This window comes from Cervus canadensis, chromosome 12 (assembly GCF_019320065.1).
Source record: "Cervus canadensis isolate Bull #8, Minnesota chromosome 12, ASM1932006v1, whole genome shotgun sequence".
NCBI lineage: Eukaryota > Metazoa > Chordata > Mammalia > Artiodactyla > Cervidae > Cervus > Cervus canadensis.
The window spans coordinates 25,355,401-25,380,993 of record NC_057397.1 but is presented as its reverse complement, the minus strand read 5'-3'; the positions used below and the strand labels follow the sequence as shown (position 1 = coordinate 25,380,993).

General features: G+C 48.1%; 1 protein-coding gene across 4 annotated transcripts in view; it reads right to left on the bottom strand.

Annotated features, from left to right (window-relative positions):
- Positions 1–889: 889 nt before the first annotated feature.
- CHD7 (chromodomain helicase DNA binding protein 7) overlaps positions 890–25,593 on the bottom strand; it is a 184,497-nt gene continuing 159,793 nt past the window's right edge. For 3 of the 4 annotated variants that reach the window (XM_043483121.1, XM_043483124.1, XM_043483122.1), the window contains exons 22-38: positions 23,470–23,669; positions 23,155–23,314; positions 18,761–18,850; positions 18,186–18,289; positions 16,722–16,851; positions 16,225–16,297; positions 16,006–16,063; positions 14,871–15,099; positions 14,416–14,624; positions 13,552–14,202; positions 12,644–12,804; positions 10,211–10,438; positions 9,566–10,009; positions 5,982–6,203; positions 4,540–4,680; positions 4,233–4,337; positions 890–2,805 (exon numbers count right to left, since the gene is read on the bottom strand). In XM_043483121.1, the coding sequence (XP_043339056.1) occupies positions 1,888–2,805; positions 4,233–4,337; positions 4,540–4,680; positions 5,982–6,203; positions 9,566–10,009; positions 10,211–10,438; positions 12,644–12,804; positions 13,552–14,202; positions 14,416–14,624; positions 14,871–15,099; positions 16,006–16,063; positions 16,225–16,297; positions 16,722–16,851; positions 18,186–18,289; positions 18,761–18,850; positions 23,155–23,314; positions 23,470–23,669 (4,123 nt within the window). In that variant the 3' untranslated portion in view covers positions 890–1,887. The remainder of the gene's footprint in view (positions 2,806–4,232; positions 4,338–4,539; positions 4,681–5,981; positions 6,204–9,565; positions 10,010–10,210; positions 10,439–12,643; positions 12,805–13,551; positions 14,203–14,415; positions 14,625–14,870; positions 15,100–16,005; positions 16,064–16,224; positions 16,298–16,721; positions 16,852–18,185; positions 18,290–18,760; positions 18,851–23,154; positions 23,315–23,469; positions 23,670–25,593) is intronic. The other variant, XM_043483123.1, reaches the window with a different exon arrangement.

The following is a 25,593-nucleotide window of genomic DNA, read 5'->3' as shown; positions in this document are numbered from 1 at the left end:
ATGTTTTCACCCTGGGATGAGAACTCACAGAACCCCATTGTCTGAAAGGAGCTGGGACAGCCTGTCTTGTGCCTCGTGGGGCGGGGGACGGGCTGTGTGCATCCTGGGGGAGGGTGTGGAGAGAAGCTACCCGCAGACCAACGTCACCCACTCACCAACCCCACTCCCTCTTCCTCTGCTTTCTAATGGCGAGGACAAGGGGCTTTGTGTTTGCTCAAGTGACAAAATAAGATGAAAACAGTGGATCTCAAACTTTGGTTTACCTGAAATATCAAAGGTCGTACAGAGGTGCACCAATCAGCAGCTCCCAGGTCTGGTGCGTGCGAGAGAATAGGCATGCGTGTGTGTACCTGTCAATATACCTGCGCACGCTCGCATGCACTTGCTTAAACGCGTCTGTGTTCATTTCCCGTGGCTCCCCACCGCCCTGGCTCGCAGCCTGGGTCCGCAGGACACTGGAGAGCCTGCCTCTGCGTCCCTTGCCGACCCCCCACCTTGTGTTTTTCCACCCATTAACTGGGGATAAATGACCCAGATACCGTGCCTATTGAAAGCCTCATTTTTCTTTTGCCCTTTTGTTCCTCAGTGTACATTATCAGATGCTGCACACATGTTTAAGTGTCCTCAGTCTTGGATGCCCTTTTGAGGGCATAATGGGAGGTTTTTGCGTGTGGTTCTGTTGAGATATCCGGAGTAGAATTATGTAAAGGCAATTGAAGGTTTTCCTTCTCCTCTAGTCTGAAGACAATTACCAAGAGCTAACCTTGTATAGGAGGATACATCAAGAAACTGTACAAAGGCCAGAATGCTGTATTTGCATCTATTGCGAATACAAAAAATAGAGTGAACACCAGTTCCCCTACCCTACTACATTCTATAATTACATCTCTGCATATCATGGGCCACTTTTATTAAAAGCATCATTACTACAGTTGGCAGCAATTTACATTTTATCTTACATGATAGCAGTTTTCAAAGAAAAAAAAATAAAAGGACATCACAACAAAGAAAAACAATACATTTACAAAGTCATGTTTGTAAACTTCAAGGCTAGTTTAGAGCTGAGGTAACGCTGTTTTAGCTTTGTGGCTAAAGTAACAAAGTCCTTTAATTTAAAAAAGGTACCTGATTCTCTCTTCTTTCACTCTTTATTAATTTCATCTATTTATTTTGTTTATACCAGTGCATTACAAGACCACGAGACAATGGAACTGCAGTTCTGTCTGGCAAGAACCCTCCCAGTAGGTTAATTTCCAAAGGGACCCTTCACATTCAACAGCTGCCTTATTATTGCTGCGCCTCGGGACAGAGACGTTCACACTAAGGTGGAGATTGTCAGAGTGTATGGATGTGTGTGATGCGTGAGTGTGGGAACCCCCCATACAGTCATAAAGGGAAACAAAAGAGCAAGTATGATATGTATGGTAAATTTCATCCTGACCTTCACAGCAAAATAAAAAAAAAATTAAAATTAAAAAATTAAATATATAACTTCATACTTCCTTTGAGCAGCACTTCCTTCCATGAGTGCCACTCGGTTACAAATTGCTCTTTATTATAATACCAATGGTACCAAAAGAAAAAGTAGAGAACAAGGGAAGAAAAAAAAAAAGCAGAGCATTATGTAAGTTTCCTTAAAAAGACAGGATCACCTCTCAAATTTCATCTCTCCTAGGGATAATAAATAATGCACTGCACAATACTTAATGACCAAGATACCTTTCAACACACCTGTATAACATGACTTGGGACTTTTTTTCTTTCTTTTGCTACACTATGTTACAGAACAGCTTATAAAACTATGTATGAACATTAACTGTGAGTGTAAACAGTAGGACTACCACTTGTCAAAAGTTTTTAAACACTTTAACTGGAAACTGGTACTGGTTATTCGTCATTTTCATTGTTTTCCATTTCGTCCCCGCCGTCGAGGGAGTCCAGCTCTTCGCCCTGGGCGATCTCGTCTTCCAGGACGGAGGACTCAGCCGTCTTGTCCAGGCTCTCCTCGGCGTCGCTGCCCTCGAGGGGCTCCTCTTCCTGAAAGGCGGCCCCCTCGGCTTTGTCGGGGCCCTTGTCTTCGCCGGCGCCCACGGCGCCCTGGAGCCCCGCAAGCGCGGGGAAGCCGGGCAGCGTCAATCCCCCCAGTCCTGGAGGTAGAAACATGGACGGGTAGAAGAGGCCGGGGGCCATGGTGGACAGCAGGAAGGGGTTGAAGGCCAGCGGGCTGGAGGGCAGGCCGGCCGGGCCGGTAGCAGCACCCACTGATCCGTTCGCGGAGTCCGGGCCCGGGGCGGCGTCTGTGCTTTTCTCCGGGTCCTTGCTCTCGTCCTCGTGCTCGCCGCCCTTCTCCTCCGCCCTGGACGCACCGTCCTCAGGATCCGCGGGGCCGGCCGTGGCCGCGGGGCTCCCGGCGGCGGCGGACAGCGGGGCGTTGAGCAGCCCTCCGAGCCCGAACATGCTGGGCAGCCCGGCCACGCCCGGCAGCATCAAGGGCAGCACGGCCGCCGGGTTCTTGGCGTCGCCTCCGGCCGCCGCGGCTGTGGCCAGTCCCGGAGGGAAGCCCATGAGGCCCGCCAGCTGGAGCGACTGGAGGCTTTGGAGGTTCTGCAGGCTCGTCAGGTCCATCCCCGCGAACAGGCTGTTCACCAGCAGCGGGTTAATCCCCGATGTGGAGGCCACGGCCGCAGCGGCCGCGGCAGCCCGGGCAATTTCGCTCTTGGGCCTCCGTCCGCGCCGGCTCGCCCCTTCTCCCCGCACCACGGGTCCAGTGAGAAGCCGGTCAAACATCGACTCCGGAACGAAGCCCTGAAGGGAAGGGAGAGGCAAACACGGGCTGTCAAAGTTGCGGGACAAAACCTCATTTCCACCTGGGCCTTTGTGATGAACTGAACACTGACGGTTCAGAATGGAAATACACAAGCAAATTATTCCCCTTCAAAAAGCTCAAGGATAGAACCTATGAAAGCAAAGCTTCTCTCTTTTAGCATTATACAGCTCATCAGATTATGCTGAATTGCAGGAAAAAACAATGTGAAAGGCTACTCTATCAGTAGGGGCTTCCCTGGTGACTCAGTGGTAAAGAATCCACCTGCCAATGCAGGAGACTTGGGTTCGACCCCTTGGTCGGTAAAAGGAAATGGCTACCTACCCCAGTATTCTTGCCTGGGAAATCCCATGGACAGAGGAGCCAGGTGGGCTACAGTCCATGGGGTCGCAAAGAGTTGGACACGACTGAGTGACTAACACTTTTCACTTTCAAATAATACTTTAGTATTTATCCTGGAGAAACAAAAACTCATCTTCACACCAAAATGTGTACACAAGTGTTTTACAGCAGTTCGGCTTGTAACTGTCACAGTCTGAAAACAGCCCAGAGTCCTTCCATGGGTGACAGGGAACCACACCCAGGGTTATATCCAAGCACAGGAGTGTATCAGCAGTGAAACTTCCGACACATGTAACCACTTGGATGAATTTCAGTATGATGAGTGAAGGAAGCCGTCTCAAAAGGGTTATGTAATTTACACTTCTGTATACATGACATTCTCAAAAAGACAAAACTCTAGGAATGGAGAACAGATCAAGGAGTGGATGCCCTGGGCTGGGAGTGGAGACTGAGAACAATACAAGGCAATTTGGGGCAGTGATGCAACTGTCTGTATTCTTCTGATTACGGTGGTTGTTCAAGAAACTATCTACATGTGAAGATGAATAGAACTGTTCACCAAAAGAAAAATAAGCACTTTTACTATATACTTTGGACAAACAAAAAGAATCAAGACTTTATTAACAAATTAATTGCAAAAAGAAATAGTGAAATAAATGTCTAGGCAGAATTGCTGTATTTTTCATTTGTTTATTTTAAAACCAGAAATCACAGTTAATCTTAAGGATCTCAACCACCATAAATTCCATTCCACCGATGCTGTTAACCAGGTTTACCTGGGGCCTTTCTCCCTGGAGTAAGTCTGCCTCTAATACCATGAGTGTGTATTTCTATACAGTCCTTTAAATCATAGCTGTCATATTAATCCACTTTGGATTAATGACATATGGATACAAGGAATGATGATGTATTAATGATCTATGGAAATGACGTACTGTGTCAATTCTTTTAAGCCAAGAATAAGTTATCACTGAATAATTAATGACTAGCAGAAAATAAAGAAAAGTTCAGGAAAACAATTTTGTACAGATACCTTCCTGGACAGAGAGGCAGAGTCTGTACTTACAGACTGCTTGACTATGTCCGTCCAGTCTGGGGCCACTGCAAACTCGGGGTTTTCTTCCAGCCACCGGGGCAGATCCTTCATTGGAGGCGCCATAGCTCCACCCATCTGGGGAGAGGCATTTGGAAAAAGACTTAGAAAGTGACAAATTCTTCCCTCTCCCCCATCCCCATTTGTGTATCTACACAGATACATACACACGTCACATGTATTCTGGAAGAAATATGAACCTATAAAAGAGGTTGGAATAAAACATTTCTTTCTGGGAAAAGACATCCCAGAGAGATCAATTCTCTTTCCCAGTGTTTACCTTCTTCCCATTTCGTTTGTTCACAACAGGCACCCTTTCTTCTCCTGTCAAAGTGTTTATATCCAATTTATTAGGGTTTCGACATCTGTGTCGTTTCTGTTTCGGTTTCTGAAATGAGGAAAACAGCACATCTGCGTTCTTCTGCAAAAAAAAAAAAAACAAAAACAAATCGTATTTAGTAAAACCATAGTTAATACTTATTCTTTCCTGCATGGATGACAAGCAGAACAGTCAGGCCATTTTTAACTACTATGGAAATTTCAAAGAATCATTGAAAGGATCAGAAACCCCACTTTTCTTTGAAAGGAAAAACTATTCTCCTTCTCCTGTACTTAAAGAACAAACTTGAAAGCTGAAAATATGCTTTTCTTCTCATCTCTCAATAACCTGCTTCAAGTCTTGTCTTCAAATGTTTCACTGAGACATGATATTTTAAAAGGAAACTTTCTCTAGCTCCTTTGCTAATCTCTACTCGATGACGTGAATGGATACAGAGATGATCTCATGTCTACGCCATGAGACTGTGCACGAGGAGAAACAGCCCAAGGAATAAGAGTGTCTATGCAGGAGGGTGCATTCTGAGTGGCAGGAACTCACCAAGATAAAATGCAAACTCCCACACTTAAGTTTGAAAAAAATTCAATCACGTAAGTATAAGACATAAAACATGCACTGTTTAAAGCTAGCAAGCAGTTTAAGTGACAAATCATCTAGGGTTCCTGTCTGATGTTTAATAAATGGCATGAGTGTTAGTTGTTTAAGAAAGAAGCCAATAAAGCCTCAGGCTGCATCAGCCGCTCAGATCTCTTCGGGAACAGCTTCCTAATATTCTGCGCTGGGCAGATCCAGTCCAGAGACCAATTAAAGTGTGTTGGTTGGGAGAAGGGGGTGTGTTTTTCTATTAACGGGACCACCTGGAAACCACACCATGTGAAGAGTAATGGAAAAAAATCACATCTATTTGGTGGGAGAAGGAAAAAGCAAGGAAACACATACTAGGCGTCTTCAAATAGCTACAAGGCTGCTCTTCACACTGGACAGACCTGAAGTTAGTTTCTCTAATGTGGAATTTTTGATGTTTTTGTTTAGTCACTAGGCTGTGTCTGACTCTTTCGTGACCTCATGGAGTGCCACCTGCCAGGCTCCTCTGTCCATGGGCTCTCCCAGGCAAGAATGCTGGAGTGGGGTGCCATTCCCTTCTCCAAAGGATCGTCCCAACGATTCAGAGGATCGAACCCATGTCTCCTGAGTTGGCAGGCAGATTCTTTACCACTTGGGCAACCAGGAAAATCCCTAATGTAGAATACAGAGTGATGAAAGCTGGAAAATTCACACTGACAAGACAGGCTGAGGGACCAGGGATTTCCATGTTGTATGGGAGAAGGAAAAGGACTGACTGGGCAAGAGTCCTCCCCAACAAGTCTCTGCTCAGTGACACTCACTGGTACATAACTTGGCATATCAACAGTGTAAGTGGGATGCAGCTTCAGCCATTCAACTAAATCCTTATTTTTAGGCGCCTCCTCCCCCACCAGCCTCGTCCCATCTTCAAGATTTATAACAGGGATCCGTGTGTCTGGGTCCAGGTGTCCAGGAGAAGGAATGTTTCTTGTAGGTGGGGTCTCTATATCCTCTTCAAAAGCTTTGGTCACTTCAGTATCCTCCTGCAGAGAGAAGACAGTGGTCTCAATTCTTGAGTGGAGAGACTGGTCCTAGCCCAAGAAAACAGTAGCTAAGCAGGATGGGTCTCAAAAGGGAAGAAGGCTACTTGCAACAGTGGCAGTTTGGGAACAGCGATTAAATCAGAAGATGTAGCTTATTCTTCACACTGTCCAGTTAGTAATAAGGTAGAAAATGCACAGTCCATCTCTGCTCCATGTTTGAGACCCACCAGGAACATGACACAGGCAGTGAAGTCTGAGTCTGGTATGCCTGAAGGGGCGGGTAGCCTCTCAGTCTTTCTTGGGGATCCCTGGAGAGTGTCATTACAGAAAGGAAAATTAGGGGACTTCCCTGCAGGTCCAGTGGTTAAGACTTCCAATGCAGGGGGCATGGGCTCAAATCCCTGGTTGGGAAACTAAGATTCCATATGTGGCATAGTACAGCGGAAAAAAAAAAAAGAAATTATAGAAATTATAATTCACGGAATGTTCCAAAAGCCAGTTCATGTGTAGCTTTTTGGCATTCTGCGCTCAGTACAATTTTGTTGGTAGTACAATATTTCATATCAGGCATGTGTGGCAACACTGGAAAGATGAACTAGTTGAAGCTGAGACCTGACCATTGCCCAGCCACTGGTCCTCAAACTCTGCATTTCAACCTGCAGAAATTGTTCACGAGGCCCATGTGTCCAGCCATGCTGCTCCCGCTTTGGTTCAGGTCTCCGTCACTGGCCCCCTATATCACTGAAGTACTCCTAAACGGCCCCTCTGATTCTACTTCCATCCTCTTTAATCTAGTCTCCACTCTGTTAGACAAGGGGCAATCTGCTGAAATGCACCCTTCCTAGTTCAAAGATTATGTTACATCACTCCCCCTAGTTAAGCTAATTTTATAATTGAATTCCCATCATCTTCAGGATAAAATTCAAGTTCTTGAGCTCGGCCACCAAAGCCCTCTGTGGTTTACATCCCACCTCGTGTCCAAGCTCCTCCCTGCTGAAGCTGCCTCCTCATCAAACTCCCTGGCCAGTAACTCTCAGTTCACCGGACACATTGGGCTCTCCCTGGCCACAGTCCTTTTGCACATGCTCTTCCAGCCCCCTCTTTTCAAATGGCTTACTCCCACACAACCTGCAAAATTTAACTTGAGGTATGACCACCTCTAGGGAAACTTTCCCACCTCTTTCTGCCCACATTCTCCTTCTTCCATCCCCATTCTTCCTTTGCATTCTCACTCCAGGGGCGCCTCACAACAATGACAGGTTATTTATCTGTCGCCCATCTTAACACTGAGTTCTCCGGTGTAAGCACCTGTCAGGCTTTTATTCTCTGCATCCCAGTACCTGGCACAGGGCATGGCTGACTCCCACAATGCTGCTGAATGCAGAATGGCTGTATTCTTACTTTTCACAGCTGCACCGTGATCTCCAGGATGATGCCAATATGAGATTTTAGGATTTGTCTCATTCCACACAAGTAACCTTGCTGACCTCTACAGCTCTTCACTACTCAGTTTATTTACAGATTCATTCTCCTTCTGTTTTATGTGCTTGCACAAAACCCTCTATAACACCAAATGAGGAATTGAGAAATTCCAACATTTAAAAGTAGAAAAAAAAAAAATTAAAATAAACATACATTCTCTATTATCTGTTAAGAGTTTTGAGCTAGGTTGCTAATAGGACTTTAGGGGGAAAAAACTAATAAACTCTTAAGAGATAGCTTAAAATATGTGAATGAATAAAGTCATTCATAAGTCTAATATGGGGTTTATAATTACAATAGGAAATTACAATTGCTAATTCCTGATGCTGGGTCCACAAAATGAGATTCAAATGGAAAGATGATTTGTTGATGTTCCCGGAGAAAGGATTTTCAGTGAATAAAACCTATCAAAGCATTAGGGTGGTTCCCAGCAGGGGACCACACACCTAGCAATGGTGTTTCTTTAAGTTGGGGAACAACTAGTCAAAATTGATACACTATAAGGTATATTTTTACAAGATTCTAAAAGTAAATCACATGATCCACAAAAATGACCATTACTATGACTGGTATATTTGTAATAAGTTTTGAAAATAAATTACCTTTTAACCACCTGGATGCTTCTGAAACTCAGACCCATGGCTAGCTCACTTCAGTTGTGTCTACTCTTTGCGACCCTATGGACTGCAGCCAGCCAAGCTCCTCTGATAATAGGATTTCCCAAGCAAGAATACTGGAGTGGGTTGCCATTTCCTGTTCCAGAATCAGACCCAACTAGGGGACAAGTTTCAATGGAAGCTTGTTTGTCACTTCTAGACCCTGATTCCACCATGTCTCCCTACTCCTTTAGGTTATTAAGCTTCTCTTAAATTCAAGAACTCAAAAATGGGGAAATAATAATAGGGATGAAATAAGGAAAAACATATTTAAAGAAACTTCTCCCCTTGGCGTTTCTTAAACTGGGTCTACCACCCAGGGGATGGGCCCACGACCCGCATGCCAGCTTACCAGGCACCTCTGTGCCGATCAGGCTTCGAATCTATTATCGTTTGATCTCTAAGTTGCGTCTGACTCTTATTGACCCTGTGGACTGCATCCCGGTAAGCTCCTCGGTCCACAGGACTTCCCAGACAAGAATACTGGAGCAGGTTGCTGTTTTGTGCCTTGTACCAGTCTCAGTGCTTTAGAGGGGACTTCCTTTGTGTAATCTGGTTCCTGGGAGAAACTCTCTCATTCTTAATGGGGTGGCAGTTTAGGTGAGCGATTGAGACAGATCAGGGCACACAGCATTTTGATTACATTGCACTCATTTCCTTTGAAGAAGTAAATGTCAAAATCCACTGACACATATATTTCCTGCAAACCTAAACTAGCACAGACCTCAATTCAGTTGATATTTTTAAAATACCCATTTACAGAGGTGGGAGAATTTGCGATCACTAGCTTTGCATATGAACACAAATCCTCAGTCTGAAGCTGAACAAATCTCATTAATGCTGGAGCCCAAACATATTGATACTTCTAAGAGCAGAAGTGTTTCCATCTCGAGGCTCACAGGTTATAGGCTCAGAAGAACATGTGTGTGTTTGGGGCTAGTCTGCCGAGAGTAATCAATACATTAGGGCCTTGGGAAGAATAAATCCTCAAGCTACACATGGTTCAGGCTGAGTGATCTGTGCCAATGCTTAGCACAATATTCCGGCTCAGAACCACGGCTCTGTCCACTGTGGGTCTTTTGGTGGGAGGAGCAGCTTTCACACCACATCACCGAGGGGCATGTGCCCTGGCCTGGGCAGCAGAGCCAGAACCCGGCTGCCAGTGTGGGCACGTGGGTGGCGGGGGGGTGGGGGGGTGGGGGGGTGTTTAGCCCCTGGACTTACTGCACTCAGTGATGTCCGTTTGTGGCTCATAAACAGCAGGTCGAGGCCCTCCACGTTTTTCCTCCTTCCCCGCCTCCGCTTCATGGGGGGCTCTCCGTCCACAAGGGAGCCATTGAGCAGATGTCTGGTGGGCGTGCGGGACAGGCCGGCCTGGAGCAGTTCCATCTGAGTCTTAAAGGCATCAGACACCGGCGTGGAGACGTTGGGCAAGATCAACTTTGAAGTGAGAGATGAAAAGTTTGAGGTAGAGCTTGCTGCCTCTCTCGAGGCCTTTGATAAATCGACCACTTTCTCTTGTCCATTCTCCGAGACCACCTGAGACCCGCGCAGCTGCGCCACCATCTCCATGAGGTTCCGCCGCTTGGCAGCTCTCTCGGCCTCGATCTCGATCTTCCTCCTCCTCCTCCTCCGCTGGCGAGGCACGGAGAGGTTGAGGGCATCTTCCTGTTGAAAAAAATCCCCACAGAAACAGTGAGCCCAGCCTGCACCTGCCAACAGCGGAAACAAGGGACGAGAAGTTTAAAGAATTGAACATCTGAGGCCAGAGCAGCCTTCTTATTTCAAACGGGACCGGCCAACACGAGCTTCGGAACTGAGTCAGGAGAGCTTATCTCTAGGCTGCCGGGGCAGGGCGCTCTTACTGACCTTGGACAGCTGAGGGGAGGCGGTGAGTTCCTCGCTCCCGCTGACGCTGGCGTGGCCCACGGTGGAGAGCTCGGCCAGGCTCCTCTTCTGCAGGGGACTGTCGGCGGTGGGGGGTGTGTAGCCGGGGATGAGGCCTTGGAAATCAAACATCTGGCGCCTATTTACCGGCCATTTGCCTTTCAACACTGCTTCACAGATGTTGTCTAATCGGTTTATCATTACTCGGTCCTAGACAAGAGAAGAAGAAAAGTCACACAAAACCGTAACAAAGACCTGGTGAAAATGACGAGATGGATACATCCACTGACCAAAGAGCGGAAAAGGCTTAAAAGGGAGCAGAAAGCAAACGAGCGAGAGAAGAAACCAAACCCACAAGGACTGCTTTAGGCTGCTGCGAGGGCCGAAGGTGGCTACAACACAGACCGCTCAGTATTTCTCAGCTATGAAGACTGAGGCACATAAATGAGAGGGCATTACATAACCACTGCCTCTAAAACACGTGTTTTACAAGTCACTGCTGTTCGGGCTACAGACTGTTGGTGTGTCGGCAGGTGACCACGGATGGAAGCCTGCACTCAGACTTCACCACGTGCTGATGCTGCAGTCCTCGGGCTGGACCGCAGCCTGTCCCAGGAAGTGGGACATCATTAGCGTCACTATTAATAAAGTTCAGCATTACGAATGGGCACCAACCTAGGAACACCTAATGAGTGTCGATTTGCATCCTCCACCTATTATCACTTCAAGTTTCATTGAAGCGTGGACGTTAAAAATTTCTAATTACAGCTCTTAGACCCAGTTTCCACAGATTAAAAGGGCCTGCTACTAGGGGCCTTCTGGCTGATCTGGGAAGCTCCCTTCTAAACTCAGTAAGGGAGATGAGCAAAACGAGGGAGATAAGGGGAGCAGGGCTGGGGGGCAGGGGCCAACATCTCTGATAGTGCAGTCTTCAGTTAAAAATTTCACAGTTTCTTTCCAACAGATACTAAGTGAGACCAGCCTGGGGATGAGTCCATAGAAACCTTTTTTTGTGTTGTCTGTCTTAAACCAGACAGCCCTGTTATGGTGATTAGGAAGATTATTTCCCCACCCTGAAAAACAGACCCAAATTACACAGAGATTTATTACAAAATTATACTAGTTAGCCAAAAGAGTAATTTCCACTTTGCTTTTGGTTATAGATAACTACATTTACGATTATCTCATAATGTATTTGAGCAAATGGGTCAGCAGCCCACCCTCTCCCCAGTTCAGAAGATTACAGGGTTCCAAATATATAGCAAGCTGTCTTAGATCTGAAAGTTCTGCTTTAGAATATTAAAAACAAAACAAAACACAGTTTTAAAAGTCCACACATATTCCCTTGTGCATTGTTGTTGGGATTGCAAAATGGTACAACTGCTGTGAAAAACAGTACAGAGGTTCCTCAAAAATTAAAAACAGAACTACCATATGATCCAGCAATACCACTTGTATGTATGTACCCAAAAAAAAAAAAAAAATTTAAGCAGGGTCTCAATGAGATATCAGTACATTCCCATTTACAGCAGCACCATGAAAAGCCAAGAGAAGGAAGGAAGCCAATTGTCCCAACGATGGACAGATGGATAAGGAAAATATGGTACAGACACACAGTGGGCTATTATTCGGCCTTAAAGAGGAAGGAAATTCTGTTACATGCTTTCACAAAGATGGACCTTGAGGACATTATACTAAATGAAATAAGCCAGTCACAGAAGAACAAGTACTATATGATTCTATCTATGTGAGATATGTCAAGTTCATAGACACAGAGAGTAGTATAGTGGTTATCCAGGGGCAGAGAGGGAGTGGAGTTGGATAATGGGTATAGAGTCTCAGGCCTGCAAGATACAAAAGTCTTGGAGATCCCTTTCACAGCATGGGGGAAAAAAAAACCAGAAATATATATATATATATATATATATATATATATATATATATGATGTGAATAGATGAATATATTTAACACTACCCAACTGCACACTTAAAGAATGGTGAAGACTGTAAATTTCATGGTGTGTTTACCACAATAAAAAAAAAAAATTTTTTTTTTCTCAAAAAATCCACACATTTTGTCAATGGGTGAGTCTTTTGAAGCAATAATCCATAGACTGTACTAGACAAATAACCTAAAAGACATCAAGGAACCAAAGAGTTCTATAAACAGTTCTTTTTTTTCTTACTTTCTTTGCTTCTTGTCACCTTTCCTATCCTATATCAAAGTATTCTACAGAATTTTTTTCTTCACACTTTTCCAGATCATTCTTTTATAAGAAAAAAAAAAATCTAGTATATAATCTTCATACACTATGTCAAAGTTTACCTGAAAATTATTTGAAAAATGAAGCTAGAATGATTTCCGTCACCTCATTTACTATTTTGGTCACCAAACAACAACAAAATCCCACCAACCTTAGGCCAAAATGAGAAGGCAAACGTCCTTTCATGAAGGAGCTGAGCTACAGATGGGTCACCATCCTCCATGTAGAATCCATCCCGGGTCTCATCCCTAGCAGTGCTCATGGAAGCATTGCTCTCTTCATCAAAATTCTTCCCTCTAGAGACAGCCCCTGCTGAGAAATGAGTTAATGTGCATCACCCACAACCAGAATCTTTCTGAAAAGGAAGTGCAGAGGGGAAAGGATTTAATATTTGAATGCTGATGAGCTCCTCTGTATCTGGTACCTACTATGGCTAGAATGGTACCAGGCATTTTGCAAATCCTGTCACTTAAAGCTTGCAAGGGCCCTTGCACATAGCTGGCATTACTCCCGTTTAACAGATGAGGAAGCAGAAGCTTGGGGGGCTATGTCACTAGTCAGCAGGCATCCTGCTGCGGACAGGTCTCAGGGGAGGGTGGTGACAGCCAAGCCTCTGACCTGCAGGGCCCTCTGCTCCTCCACCAGAAAGAGGACTAACGTGTTGGCCATGATTCTGAGCTGAAGCTCAGGCAGAAAAGTATAGCACATGTTTTATTTTTGTTTCCTGGCAGGTACAGCAACCTACCTGGGACTTAGAAAGACAACTGGTTCTTCCTAGATTCTACTTCCACTCTTTATTTCTGAACGGAAACTAACTTAAGCATCATCTGCCTTAAAATTGTTATTGCCTGTAAAACCTTCCTTCTGAGAAGCTGCTGGAAGTAGTGCGTTCACAGGTCGTAGCAGGGCAAAACACACATCTGAGCATTACCCGATATCATCCTCATGAAAACGTACACTCATTACCCTTTAAACACCCAAAGAGGACACAGATCACATGACATGAAGACAGCTGCTGGGGTGGGGCCAAGAGAGGCCTGAGGGTCAGTCAGTTCTTACCTTCAGGCTGGGAAGACTCTTCTGACTTGTCATCATCTTCCAGCTTTTCCTCTTCGTCCTCCTCAGAACCCTTCTCAGAAATGGACTTGGGCCCAGAGTCCGCACCGACCTCCACACCTCTGGGCTCGCTCTTCCCAGCCCCCGCCTCCGCCTCGCGGTCCTGCCTCTGGTCCTTCCCGCCGCCCTCGGCCTCCTCGTCCTCCTTCCCCTCAGGCTTCTCGGAGGCCTCCCTGGCCTTGGCCTCGGCTGCCCCCGCCTTGTCCTCCTGCCCCGGGGCAGCTGGGGTGGCGGCGGGGGTCTGGCCAAAGCCCAGAGCCAGAGCGTTCAGGGCAGGGGCACCGGCCGCGCCCCGGGCCTGGGCGAAGTTCTTGTGCGCGTCCAGGAAGGAGAGCTCGGGGTCGTTGAGAATGTGGTAGTCGGTGCGGCTGACCCCGTGCTTGGCGGCGCCCACCAGCAGGTCCCGGTCGTGCCGGCCGCACTCCCACCACTCGGGCAGGTCCAGGCTGGGCTGGCAGAGCTTGAGCCGCTCGGCCAGCTGCGGGTGGTGCAGCACCTGCTCGCGGATCCTGCGCAGCAGCTCGATGCGGTACAGCGTGCGGGAGGCGCGCTCCTCCGTGATGGGCTCGATGGCCGACGACAGGTCCGGCGGCTCTGCGCGGGAGGACCGCGGGTCTCCGAGGGGAGCAGAGGCAGGTCCCCGCACCCGCCCGGCCTCTCCCATCCCAGGCTGTCCACGCACGGCCTGCCTCCCTGGGGAGCCTTCTGCCCCTTCCGGTCCCCGCCACACTCCCATCCCCACACCACCGGCATCCCTGGGGAACCTACGCCCAGCCTTCCAGCCCCTCCGTGTCCCCGGGGGCTTACCGTCATCTGGCTTGGCGGGCATGCGACACACGCGCCGGCACATGGCCACAAAGCAGCCGAAGTACTTCTCCAGACTCTCGTCGGACTTCTTGTCGAGCCGGGCAAAGGCTCGGAACTGGTTCCAGTCGAACTGCTGCTTCGCAGGGTCAAAAATGACCCCGAATGTGGACACCACGCGGTAAAAGTCCGCCTCCTCCCGCCTCGTCCACCTGTCAGAGAGGAGATCTTAGCTGTGGACTGGTACCTGAGTAAACAGGCTTAAAGGTTACTACTGCTTCTCCTTTAAACTGAATCCACAGTGGGGGTTTTTTTGCCTTTTTTTTGGGGGGGGGGGGGTTGGTGAGAGGGCTGGGTTTCATGGCCATCCTCTTGAATGTGATTCTTGCCTCTGCAGGCCAGGAAGAGCAGAGGAGACAGAAAGGTACCAGGGGCTGAGGAAACCCTAAGATGCTCACTTCTGCCGCTTCTCTGATATGATGGCCTCCCTTTCGGCTTCCAGAGCCCGCACTTCCTCGCGGGGCCGCCGCCTCCGCCGGTCTGTCTTCATCAGCGCCTCCTGCCGCATCTGCTGCCGCTTGTAGCTGCGCTGGTAGGCGGTGATGAGCCTGCGCAGCCGGGTGGTCAGCGTGGAGGTGCTGGGCCAGTACAGCTGGCCTAGCTCGGCACTGCCGTCGCTGAGCTTGCCTGGGGAGGCGGGGAGAACATTCCTGAATGAGAGAGCATTCCTAAATGTGCAGCTATGACCTTTGCCGTACGCAGGGTTTCCCACCGAAACAGGATGACTTGCTAACATTCAAATGATAGCCTGGGAAAAACTATGGTGGTGCTCTTAATACTTCCCTGTAGCCCAGACGGTAAAGACTGCCTGCAATGCAGGGGACCCAGGTTCCATCTCTGGGTCAGGAAGATCCCCTGGAAAAGGTAATGGCAACCCACTCCAGTATTCTTGCCTGGAGAATCCCATGGACAGAGGAGCCTGGCGGGCTACACTCCAGTACATGGTGCCCAAAGAGTCAGACAAAACTGAGTGACTAACACTACTACTGAGGAAGTACGGAAGTTTCATATTAGTATGGAACTTATAAAGCATTCTTTCTCAACTCTTTGTGGGGGGAAAAAAGCCAAGTTCCTATATCAATCACACATAAAGAAACATACTTTGTGCCACAAACTACATGGTGATAATACAATAATCTTGAACATAAAAAACAATCATATAATTGTTACCTAATGGTTTTACATTAGGGAAAAAGTAGGGTAGTAGTCTCAATAAACTGGTAGTTATTTCATATATTTAACAAATTTCCTGCTTCCATGAGCTATGTTTCTGTAGATGCTTAAGAGCTTTCATTAATTGGTATAAATCATAAATACATAAATTGTCTTTGTCCAAAAAAAGTTATTTTATCAAAGAGATTGAACATAATGATTAACCAAGAATCAGCAGGAGTTAGAATTCTTCACAACAGAGAGCAGTAGATGAAGTGGCATTTGGAGACACCACCCTGGTGAAGGAGCTACAGCCTGGCCGTGGGGCCCGGCCTGAGTCCCACTCCTCAGCTCTGCTCCCCCCAGCTTTCAGAGTTGTACCTGGGGCACGTATTTCCATGGGCTCTTCCTTGTCTTCTGGAGGAGAATTTGCAAATTCCTCAAAAGCAAAGCAAGACACACAAGTTATTTTAATTTGGGGTTCTATTTTGCTTTGTCTTTTAAAGGAAAGGCTGTATTCTATAAAGTTTAATAATAAGTCTTATATGGGCATATAATATTTTACTGGGGCCATAAAAGTGAATGTACTTGAGTTCTTACATCTATTTCATCCTTGAACGGTGTTCTGGTTGGTTTATATTCCGGGTCTTCATCTTCTCTATCAAATTCTCCCCTGTATGAAACGTTTTTAAAAAATGTTTAAATCACACTGATTAGCAAGAGACCAAAGGGAGCCTGAGAAAAAGGAACAGCTCGCCTCATGCTGCTTTGAATTCTGAGCCTGACATCCAAAGCGACTCTGTCGGTATTTAAAATGTGCAGCCGTGAGGGGCGGAGGGTGTGTGTGCACGCGGTGGGGTATGGTGGGCGGGGGGGTCATGATCATTTGAAAAAGACAAGTTGCAGATTATCTAGATCCTATATTGTGTTTAAATAGTCATCATGATACATAAACAGACTATACTGGTAAACACCGCTCAAGTCCAAATCAGATGCGGCACAGTGCGTGGTGCTGTGTAAGGACTGAACTCTGCCAGTGGATCTGACACTCTGACACTGACATAAAGTTTATTAAAATTTTAAAGTGTCCTTCTTACCCGTCACCGCCATCTGCTAGCATGTCTGTTCCTCTCTGCTCGGCAGCGATGGCCTTGGCATCGGGCATACCAACTCGTTCCAGGAAGCACAGCGCGGGGTCAGCTCGCATGGAGTTGTACTTCTCGTACCCTGCGCCGTCCCCCCAGCCCACAGAGGACACACACAGAAACAACGAAGGCCCATCACTCACAGAACCACAGCACGGCTGCCTCACACCAAGTTCGTCTCTATAAGATGACGGTTTATGCCCTATTTAAACTAACCAGGCCGTAGTAGCACATTTTTGGAACGCTCCTCCCAGGGCAGATTGGGGGAGGGGGAAGGCAGATTACATTTCACGGATGTTATCAGAATGACCTTAGTAAATACTAATGAAAAAACAGGTTCAGGGTAACTGCAAGATGCCCGGGAAGAGGTCTGACCCTGTTGTCCCCAAGATCTAATTTTGCTTGGCATTTAAAAGGCGGCGTAATGTTCTTCGATGACCTCTGCAGTGGTCCAGCCCACCCTCCCTGTGAGCGGCTTCGGTCCTGCAGGAAGTCCACCACCGGCTGAGACATCCCTGTCTACGTCAGGCCAACGAACCTGTCTGATCAGGTTTAGGATGATGCGTGTCAGTAAGATGACACTGTTCCCTCTATGATTTTCAAACTGCAATTTGCTTTTTGACTGCCCAGGTTGACTAGATGGGAAATGGCAGATCCCAACAGTGCACTGCGGGAAGATGGTTTTTGGGGCTGAGCTCACAAAACACGGCTGCAGTACACAAGCAGAACGGCACAATTCAATTAGGGTGTGTACGACAACACCCCAGCTCCTAACTGCTGTAGAGCCGCCAGCCAAACTGTAATCATGAAAGGTTTTATAAGCCATCATTCTCCCCCTTAGTCAGGCTGGGCTGCCGAGAATACCTCAGCGACCTCCAGAGACTCGGGATTATAATCAGGAATCGTTCACTGTATATATCATGCCAGTTCTGCATCCCCGGCCTTTCAAAGTTAACAAGGCTGCGTCCCACTCAGGGGAGCCGCGGGTTCTCGGCACTGACATTTGTGAAATATTGCTTGGAACAAAGCCCAGGAGGCACTTGTACAGATTAATAGCAGAGGTTAAGCCCACCGTCCACTTTGACATGGGCTGGCAGAGCGCTCGAGGGGAGCCGTGCTGGAAGCAAAGTTTCGAAAGAGCTATAGGACAACTTGGCTATTATTAAAACAAATATGGTTTGGGTTCTATTTACAGCCAAGGAAGAAATGTTTTCTTCTCAAATACTCAACAAACATTCAAAAACAGCATCTGATATTTACAGTTCATATTAGATTTTTCGTGCAGGGAAACCGTAGACGCCAAGAGTCCTTTGGAACTAGCCTCATTAATATTATGACTTTGGAAAGAGTGTGCAGAGAGCTCTAAATAAAGACAAAGACACATGGTCAAGACGGGGTCCGATGCAGACGCCCTACCGTGTTTGAACACGCCGATGAGCAGGGACTTGTCTGCTTCCTTATCCCACCAGTCTGTGGGGACTTCCGCGTGGAAAGGTTCAGGTATCCACACGTCAGCTTCACTGTAAAGACAACCACTGATGTGATATTTACAATAGACCCACCCCACTGTTGGAAAAGAATGCTAAGTGAGGAGCATGCCACGCGCCCCTTCCCATGACAAGCACCTGAGCATCGTGGAGTGGGGTGGGGATGCGGGGGCGGTGCGAGCAAAGGTTGCAGGAAAGGGCGGAAGTCAGCCGCCTTCTACCGGGACCAGAAGTGAACTTTATCACACAGGACTCTGTTTTAAAGGTCACCTCAGAACATCAGTCATTCCGTTCACACCTTTTTGTACGTCCACACAGACATACAAACAGGCTTCTCCCGATTCTCCTCAAGTCCCCAGGCTGGTAGGACAAACACTGCATTCGAGATGCAGACAGGGAGATGCACTGAAGGTGTAGGAGGTTTGAAGCATGCCCCGCCACCCGTGATGTGGACTCCGATCGCCCATATGGTCACGGCCAGGAGGAACCCAGGCGTGTACCCACCTGGAGTCGGCGCCCTCCAGGATCTTCTCTGCCTGGTCTCCTATCACTTCTTGTCTCAGGTAGTAGAGCATGCGGACACGCAGCAGGACCCTGGAGAGGGAGACGGGGGAGGGGGGGAGTTCTTAACTTCGGGACTGTTTGCCAACAGTGGCTTTTGGCAGCTGCTGCTGTTCATCCATCATCCTGCCAAGGCTGATTAGCCATGCTGTATGGTAGGCTTGAAGCGTGACAGATGGTGCCACATAATCACCTCTGCGTGTGCTTTCTGCTGGCTTCCAACCGGCCTGCCTGGCAACCGCGCCCCCTGCACGGGAGGGCCGGCGCTCAGCCCGGCCCGGGCGCACTTCATTTAGCCCTACCTAGCGCAGCTTGTGAAGTTTAGACACGTAGCCCACCACTGCCTCTGAAGTATTGAAGCAAGTTTGTAAACAACTGAGCAGATGGCTTTCAGTAACTGTTCTGCTTCATTATCTCATAAAATTTCCTCAGCTGCTGCCTTAATACCATTTTTGGAAGCACATCAGAAGTTGTAGGAATAAACGAGATATAAAATCTGGTTTTACTACCTGACAATAAACCCTCAATACGGAATGTCAGGTTTTCCAGATTATACAACTTTGCTTCCGAGGAAGGAAGATGGTGGTGGGGGTGGATCCTCGCCGGGCCACCCCTTAAGGGGCAGTACCCATGTTTTATTCCTTCTAGCTTACATAACCTGGAAGCCCAAGTTGTCGCTTAACAAATGGTAATACAACATCACAAAGGAGATTAAAGTATGTCCCATTTGCTGAAGTTCTTAGTCATTTTCAAGGAACTGGTTTTTAAAAACTCATGGAACTCTAGGAACCAGATTTTAAATCTCATGTGGATTTCGTCAATGGTGTAAAACTAATTCTTTGGATAAAGCCCACCTGGTAAACCCCCCAAGGCCTGTCTAACTCTCAAGTCTAGCATCTCCCGGACTGGCCCTGGTGTGCATTCAGGACAGACATCTGAAGACCACCGCCTTGTCCATGAGTAGACAAAACCAAGTGCAATTCCCATTACACACTTGGAGAACACGTCACAATCCACGTGTCACATGTACTACCACTAGGTTTATTTGATCCTCACAGTAACTCTAGGGCAAAGTGGGACAAGTTGCGATTTCCATCTCCTAAGCTAACAGAAGACAAGTGACAGACTTCAAAGTCACAGAGTCACTTTAAGCATGGATCACTCAGAATTAGGCCGTCTGACTCCACCACTTTGTACTGTCTCTAGGGATGTGGACCCTGTCCTTGAACATATCAAAATGGCAAGTAGGGGTGGCTTCACCACGACAGACCACCCCTGATCACACACAGATATCCTGTGTACCACCTGCCTCTGATCACACAGACACCCCCTCTATCACCAGCCGCCAATTGCACACAGACACCCCCTGTATCACCCACCCCGATCACACAGACACCCTCTCTACCACCCGCCCCGATCACATACGGACACCCCATGTACCACCTGCGCCGGATCACACACAGATACTCCCTGTATCACCCGCCCTGGATCACACGCAGACACCCCCTGTATCACCTGCCTGCCTGTCAAGCATGGGGGCTGCTCCTGGCCAGCCTGGGTTCTCAACAGGCAAAACGCAAAGCTGTAAATACCTGAATGTGCTCCAAGGTAAGAGATCTTTTTGAAAAACTGGTTTTTATTAAGATTTCTCTCTCTGGATAAGATTAAAAATCAGCTGCGCCACACTGAACCTGAAGAAGCGAAGTGAGAGTGTGGGCACGAGCAGAGTCGCAGCCCAGGTCTCCTCACAGAGACCTCAGCCAGGATGCACCCTCCACCTTTACCTGGATCTTCTTGCGTGCACCAAACCTCAGTGCAGCAGCAGTGACCCTAGCAGTTTCTCTCCCTTCAGGAGAAGACAAGGTTTTCTACCTCATGAGGAGTTTTAGTTTTGTGGATGGAGGCTTCCACGAACTATTTTAACTGTGAATATCATCTTTCTTCTAGAGGAAAAAATTCAAACTCATGTACAGGCAAGCTGAGTGCCCCTGAGGGATACATGGTGGGTCCTGGCAGGATAACGAGGTGATGGAAGGTGGCCTCGGACTCTAAGGGGTTTGCACGTGGTGAGTCAGGACGCCTCTCGAGTCCCCAGTGTTAATCTTCATTCCAGTGGCTGGTCCCAGAATCTAGGACCTGTTTTCTGTTTTCTGGATGAGCATCCAGGTCAGGACCACATGTGCACTTAACTGTCCCACCCCTTCCATCTCTTCCAACCCAAGACAGTTCCTGTCTTTGCCTCTGTCTTTGTCTCTTCAAACTTTTGAAGAGAACTGGCCAGATATTTTCCAGGAGATCTCACAATTTGGGTCTTGTATTTCTGTCTGACTGCTCATCCCAGAGAGGAGGTGGAGACATGGCCAGTTCTCTTGAGACCCAGGTAAGATGTGAAGAGCACGCGTTACAGCTCACGTACTAACCAGGGTGGGTGCCTGATGGAAGTCTGTGATTGATGTCAGAGTGGGAAATTAAAAACCGCTGTCTCTCTGAGGCCTGGGAACAGAGCCTGCTCCCACACTAAGCCCCTTCAGTTACGGTTTCTCTGAATGCAAAACTCCTAAGGTTATGGACCCCAACTTCACAGAAACTGCAAAGAAATAGAAGTTTTCTAATAGCTATGAGTGGGGCGGGACTTTAGGGAGAACCACTATGCCATGACAGTAATGGTGGTTTCAGAGGTGCCAAGATGGTTTGAGGTAATGGTTTTGAAGACTCAGAAAGGAAAAACTTTGTCAGTCAAAATCTAAGAATCGTGATCAAAGGTGGTCCCTGAAAGCACCATTACATTTAAAAAGGGATGAGAACCATGAGTCAGGGCAACCCAGAAGCAGGTGTCCTCTAGGAAATTATTTCACTGAGGCTTTCGACAACCGTGAGGGAAGGCAGGCTTCAGACATGGGCAGGGGGAGGGGTCGAGAGCAAGGGCGGTGTCCCTCAAGTAGCTGAGGGACCTTGAGTATCTGAGACTTGGTTTCCTTGTCTGGTAAAGGGGGATAAAAGAGTAAGATGACCCATCTTAGACAATTCAAACAGAAAAGCCATAGGAAGCACTTGGCGTGCAGCCAGTAACAGGTGCTCAGACTTTTGTTGCTACGATATAGAGACAGATATTTATTGAAGCTCTATTTGACAAGTAAGGAAAGTGAGTCTGAAAGGGGATGAGAAGCTTGCCCCAGGTCGCCCCAATCAGGAAGGGTGCAAGATGTGCACTGGCCGTGCTGCTGAACCCTAGATGCTGAAAACACATGCTCAGAGGAGGGGAAGCATCCACAGGTGGGGGTGCTGGCTCAATGTGTCAGCAGCTCACAGAGCTCCGAGCAATGAAATTAATTCAGGTCCAGTTCCCTTCAGTTATGTATAATCAGGTTCTGGAAATAAAGGTGAGGAAAAGGATTCCAAAGCTCACAGGTAAGAAAAAATGGACAACAACCGAGGAGTCGTGTGTGTGTGTGCGTGCGGATGCGCACATGTGCTAAGTCACTTCAGTCGTGTCTGACTCTTCACGAACCTATGGACTGTAGTCCACCAGGCACCTCTGTTCATGGCATTACAAAGCAAAAAATATCATCTAAACTCCCCAGCCCCTTCATGGGAAGCAGTCAGTTAAAGGTAGGATTATATAAAGCTAACCACAATTCTCTAAACACACTGGCTAAAACTCAGTTATCCACATGTCCACAGCACCCTCATTCACAACAGCCAAAGACATCCGTTAACCCAAGTGCCCATCAATGGATGGATGAACAAAATGTGGTCTATACACACAATGGAGTATTACACAGCCATAAAAAGGAACAAGCTTCTGACAGAAGCTACAACATGGATGAACCTTGAAAACATTATGTTCAGTAAAATAAACCAGCTACAACAAGGCATATTCTACAACGAGATACCTAGAATAAGCCAATTCTTAGAGACAGACAGTAGGACGGTACTGTTAAGTGCCGAGGGCAGGAAGGATGAGCAATCATTTAATAAGAACAGAGGTTATATTAAGGTCCATGAAAAGGCTTCGGGTCTAGACAGTGGTGATGGGCACACAGCAATCTGAATATAATTATTCCCAATGAATTGTATACTTACAAATAGTTGAAGTAGTAAAATTGTGTTTATGCATCTTTACTACTGTCCTCCACCCCCCCAAAAAAAACAGTCCTTTAAAGGTAGGCTTCCACGTGACTTGACATCATGTTTCAAGAAAAAAAGACAGTAAAGCTGCACCATGAGAGTGTACTAGTCTTACTGATAGCTATCCAGTGTATACACATACTTGAGTACACGTACATTTAAGAACCAGAAGGGCTGCCCGCTCCCCGCACGCGCCCTCCCTGACGTACTTGTTGCAATGGTGCTGCAGGTGCTTCTTGTAACTGTCCTCCTGGAACAAGGCGTCCGGGTTGCAGCCAGCCAGCCAGTCGGCATCCTGCACCACTGGGTGTGAGCTCTGGGCTTTCACCTTCTTGCCCTTCCTCCCCCTGGGCACCGGGGCGGACAAACCTAAATGCGGAGTAGTCATGATGATAACAACAATAGATACTATCCACGACCCCAGTGACTATGTCAGGGTCAGGAGTCAGGGACACGCAGGGTCTGGGGCTCCTCCCGAGCTCCGCGGAGGCTCCCGCAACCCCGTGCATGAGGTGCAGACCCACCGGAATGGTTGACCAGGGCCCGCGTCTGGCCATCAGCCGTGGGTGTGATGAGATCCCAGATGAAGCTCTTGATGTTCTCGTCCCCCCGGTAGTGGTTGAGGCAGTACACAAGGATGGTCCTGCAGATGGTCTCCACGTCCTGCTCACTGAGCGGGCGCTTGTAGCGGCCATGGGAGAGGATGTCCGTCCACCGCCCCCAGCTGCAAAGCAAACGTGGACAGTGCCTCTAACCTGAGACCTGGGGCTCTGGTTTCAGAGGCAAGCGGCAGCTTTAGGAGGGCTTGTGTCAAAACTAGTGACATCAACATCAGGCGATGGGAAGGCAGTCCAGGTGCAGGAGCTAAACACACAGACACACACAGCCTCAGGGTGGGAGCTGACACCTGCATTCCCAGCAGGGACCTGAAAACCCTCCGCTCCACTCCTCGAGGGCGTGGTTCCCATGATCTGATGCTGACCCACCATCTGAGATGGAAGGTGACAAGAGGCAGGTGTGACCACCCCCACATCAGGAAGCCCGTGATGAGGGTGCGGCTGCAGAAGCAGCTGAGCATCTCCCGATACCCAGACGTGAGGTGGTCTGCTGGCTTGCATCGGACCCTCGGCCCGGAGTGGGGAAGATTAACGACCAACCACACAGGAAGTTATTAGAAGCATCATTCATTAGAAGCATCATCCATCAGCTTGAAGAAAAAAGCTGTATGTGATTTTCATTTTGGTAAGGCGCTGTGTCATGTGTTAAAAGGGAATTATAAGGACACATCAATAATTAATGGAAAGCCACGAAACGTCTCCCTCTGAAACCAAGTCCCAAATATAAGCACTTATGGGTTCTCCTGTGAAACAGGGAGAGAAAGGGCCGTGGACAGGCCCCTACACGCAGCCCACGGGCAAGTGCCATGTGAGCATACCGTCCCTGGGCTCCAGGTGCTCAGGGCAGAAATCAGCTCACCAGGGGCTCCGCCTCTGCCCCACCTGGTCCTCTAGCTTCCAGATTTGTTCTCCTAGTTCCTCAAACTGCAAGGCTGGCTCTAGCCTTTGGGCCTTTGGACACACAGCTCTTCTTGCCAGAAACTCTCTTCTCCCTGTCCATCACCCCGCCCTTCCTCCTACCTCAGCTAATTCAAGATGTTTGTTCATGCCGCCTCTGTGGAATGCCTTCTTTGATTCCCCCACTTAGAAGTAGGGAACAGCGCCTGAGCTGCCTCTTAAAGGAGAGAAGACCTGTCTGCCCAGGGTAGGGGAGGGGGTGCCATGACCATACTCCTCATGGTCGTATGCTAGCACAGTGCCTCGAACATGGCAGGTGGTCGGCACACGTGATGCCTAGGGCAGGAGGGAAGGGCTTTACAGAAAGACAGATAAGCATACTTTCCAGCTTCGGCAGCGATTAACATGCTCTGTTGCTAAAGTCAGCAGCAAGATTCCCAACTTTGACTACTAAGATTGAACCATGGAAAGAGGTGAAGTAGCAAAAGGCTCAGGTGGAGGGTCTCCGCCACATAAAGACGGCCAGGAGAGAACCGCCGGTGTGTGGAGATGACGCAGAGAGGGGACCCAGCTGCAAAGACACGGGATGGGCTGCAGTAGACCTGCCTTTACTGTGTACGCAACCACTGACCCAACATGTACTGTGTCTGCTGGCACCGCAACTCTGCCCCGAGGACAAAGAAGGAGCCCCAGGCCTCATGGAGCCCTTCACTGGGGCTCCAGCAGGAAGCAACCATTAAGAGCCATCACCCGACCAGCTGAGTGTGACAGCACGTGCAGGAAACCCTTAGGGGTAGGAAGTGGGGCAGGATGCTGAGGTGATGCCTGCTAGGAGGTCAAGTGCCGGAGGTGGTAGGTAGATCAAGTCTGGGCTGGGGGAGTGGGGGCAGGGCGGCCTGTGAAAACAGCACAAGGCAGAAGGTGAAGGATCTGCCCTAAGCGCAGCCCTGAGTGCCCGTGGGAAGGACCCACAGGACAGACAAGGGCCAGGTAAGATCCCTGTCGGCCACATTAGCAGCATGTCTGTTTCTTCTGAAACTAATGATGATCTAGTGGAAGAAAGAAATCACAGAGCAGAAGTCATCAGGTCTATAGAAACACTGTTTTGGTGGCAGGTTTTTCATTTGGGGATTC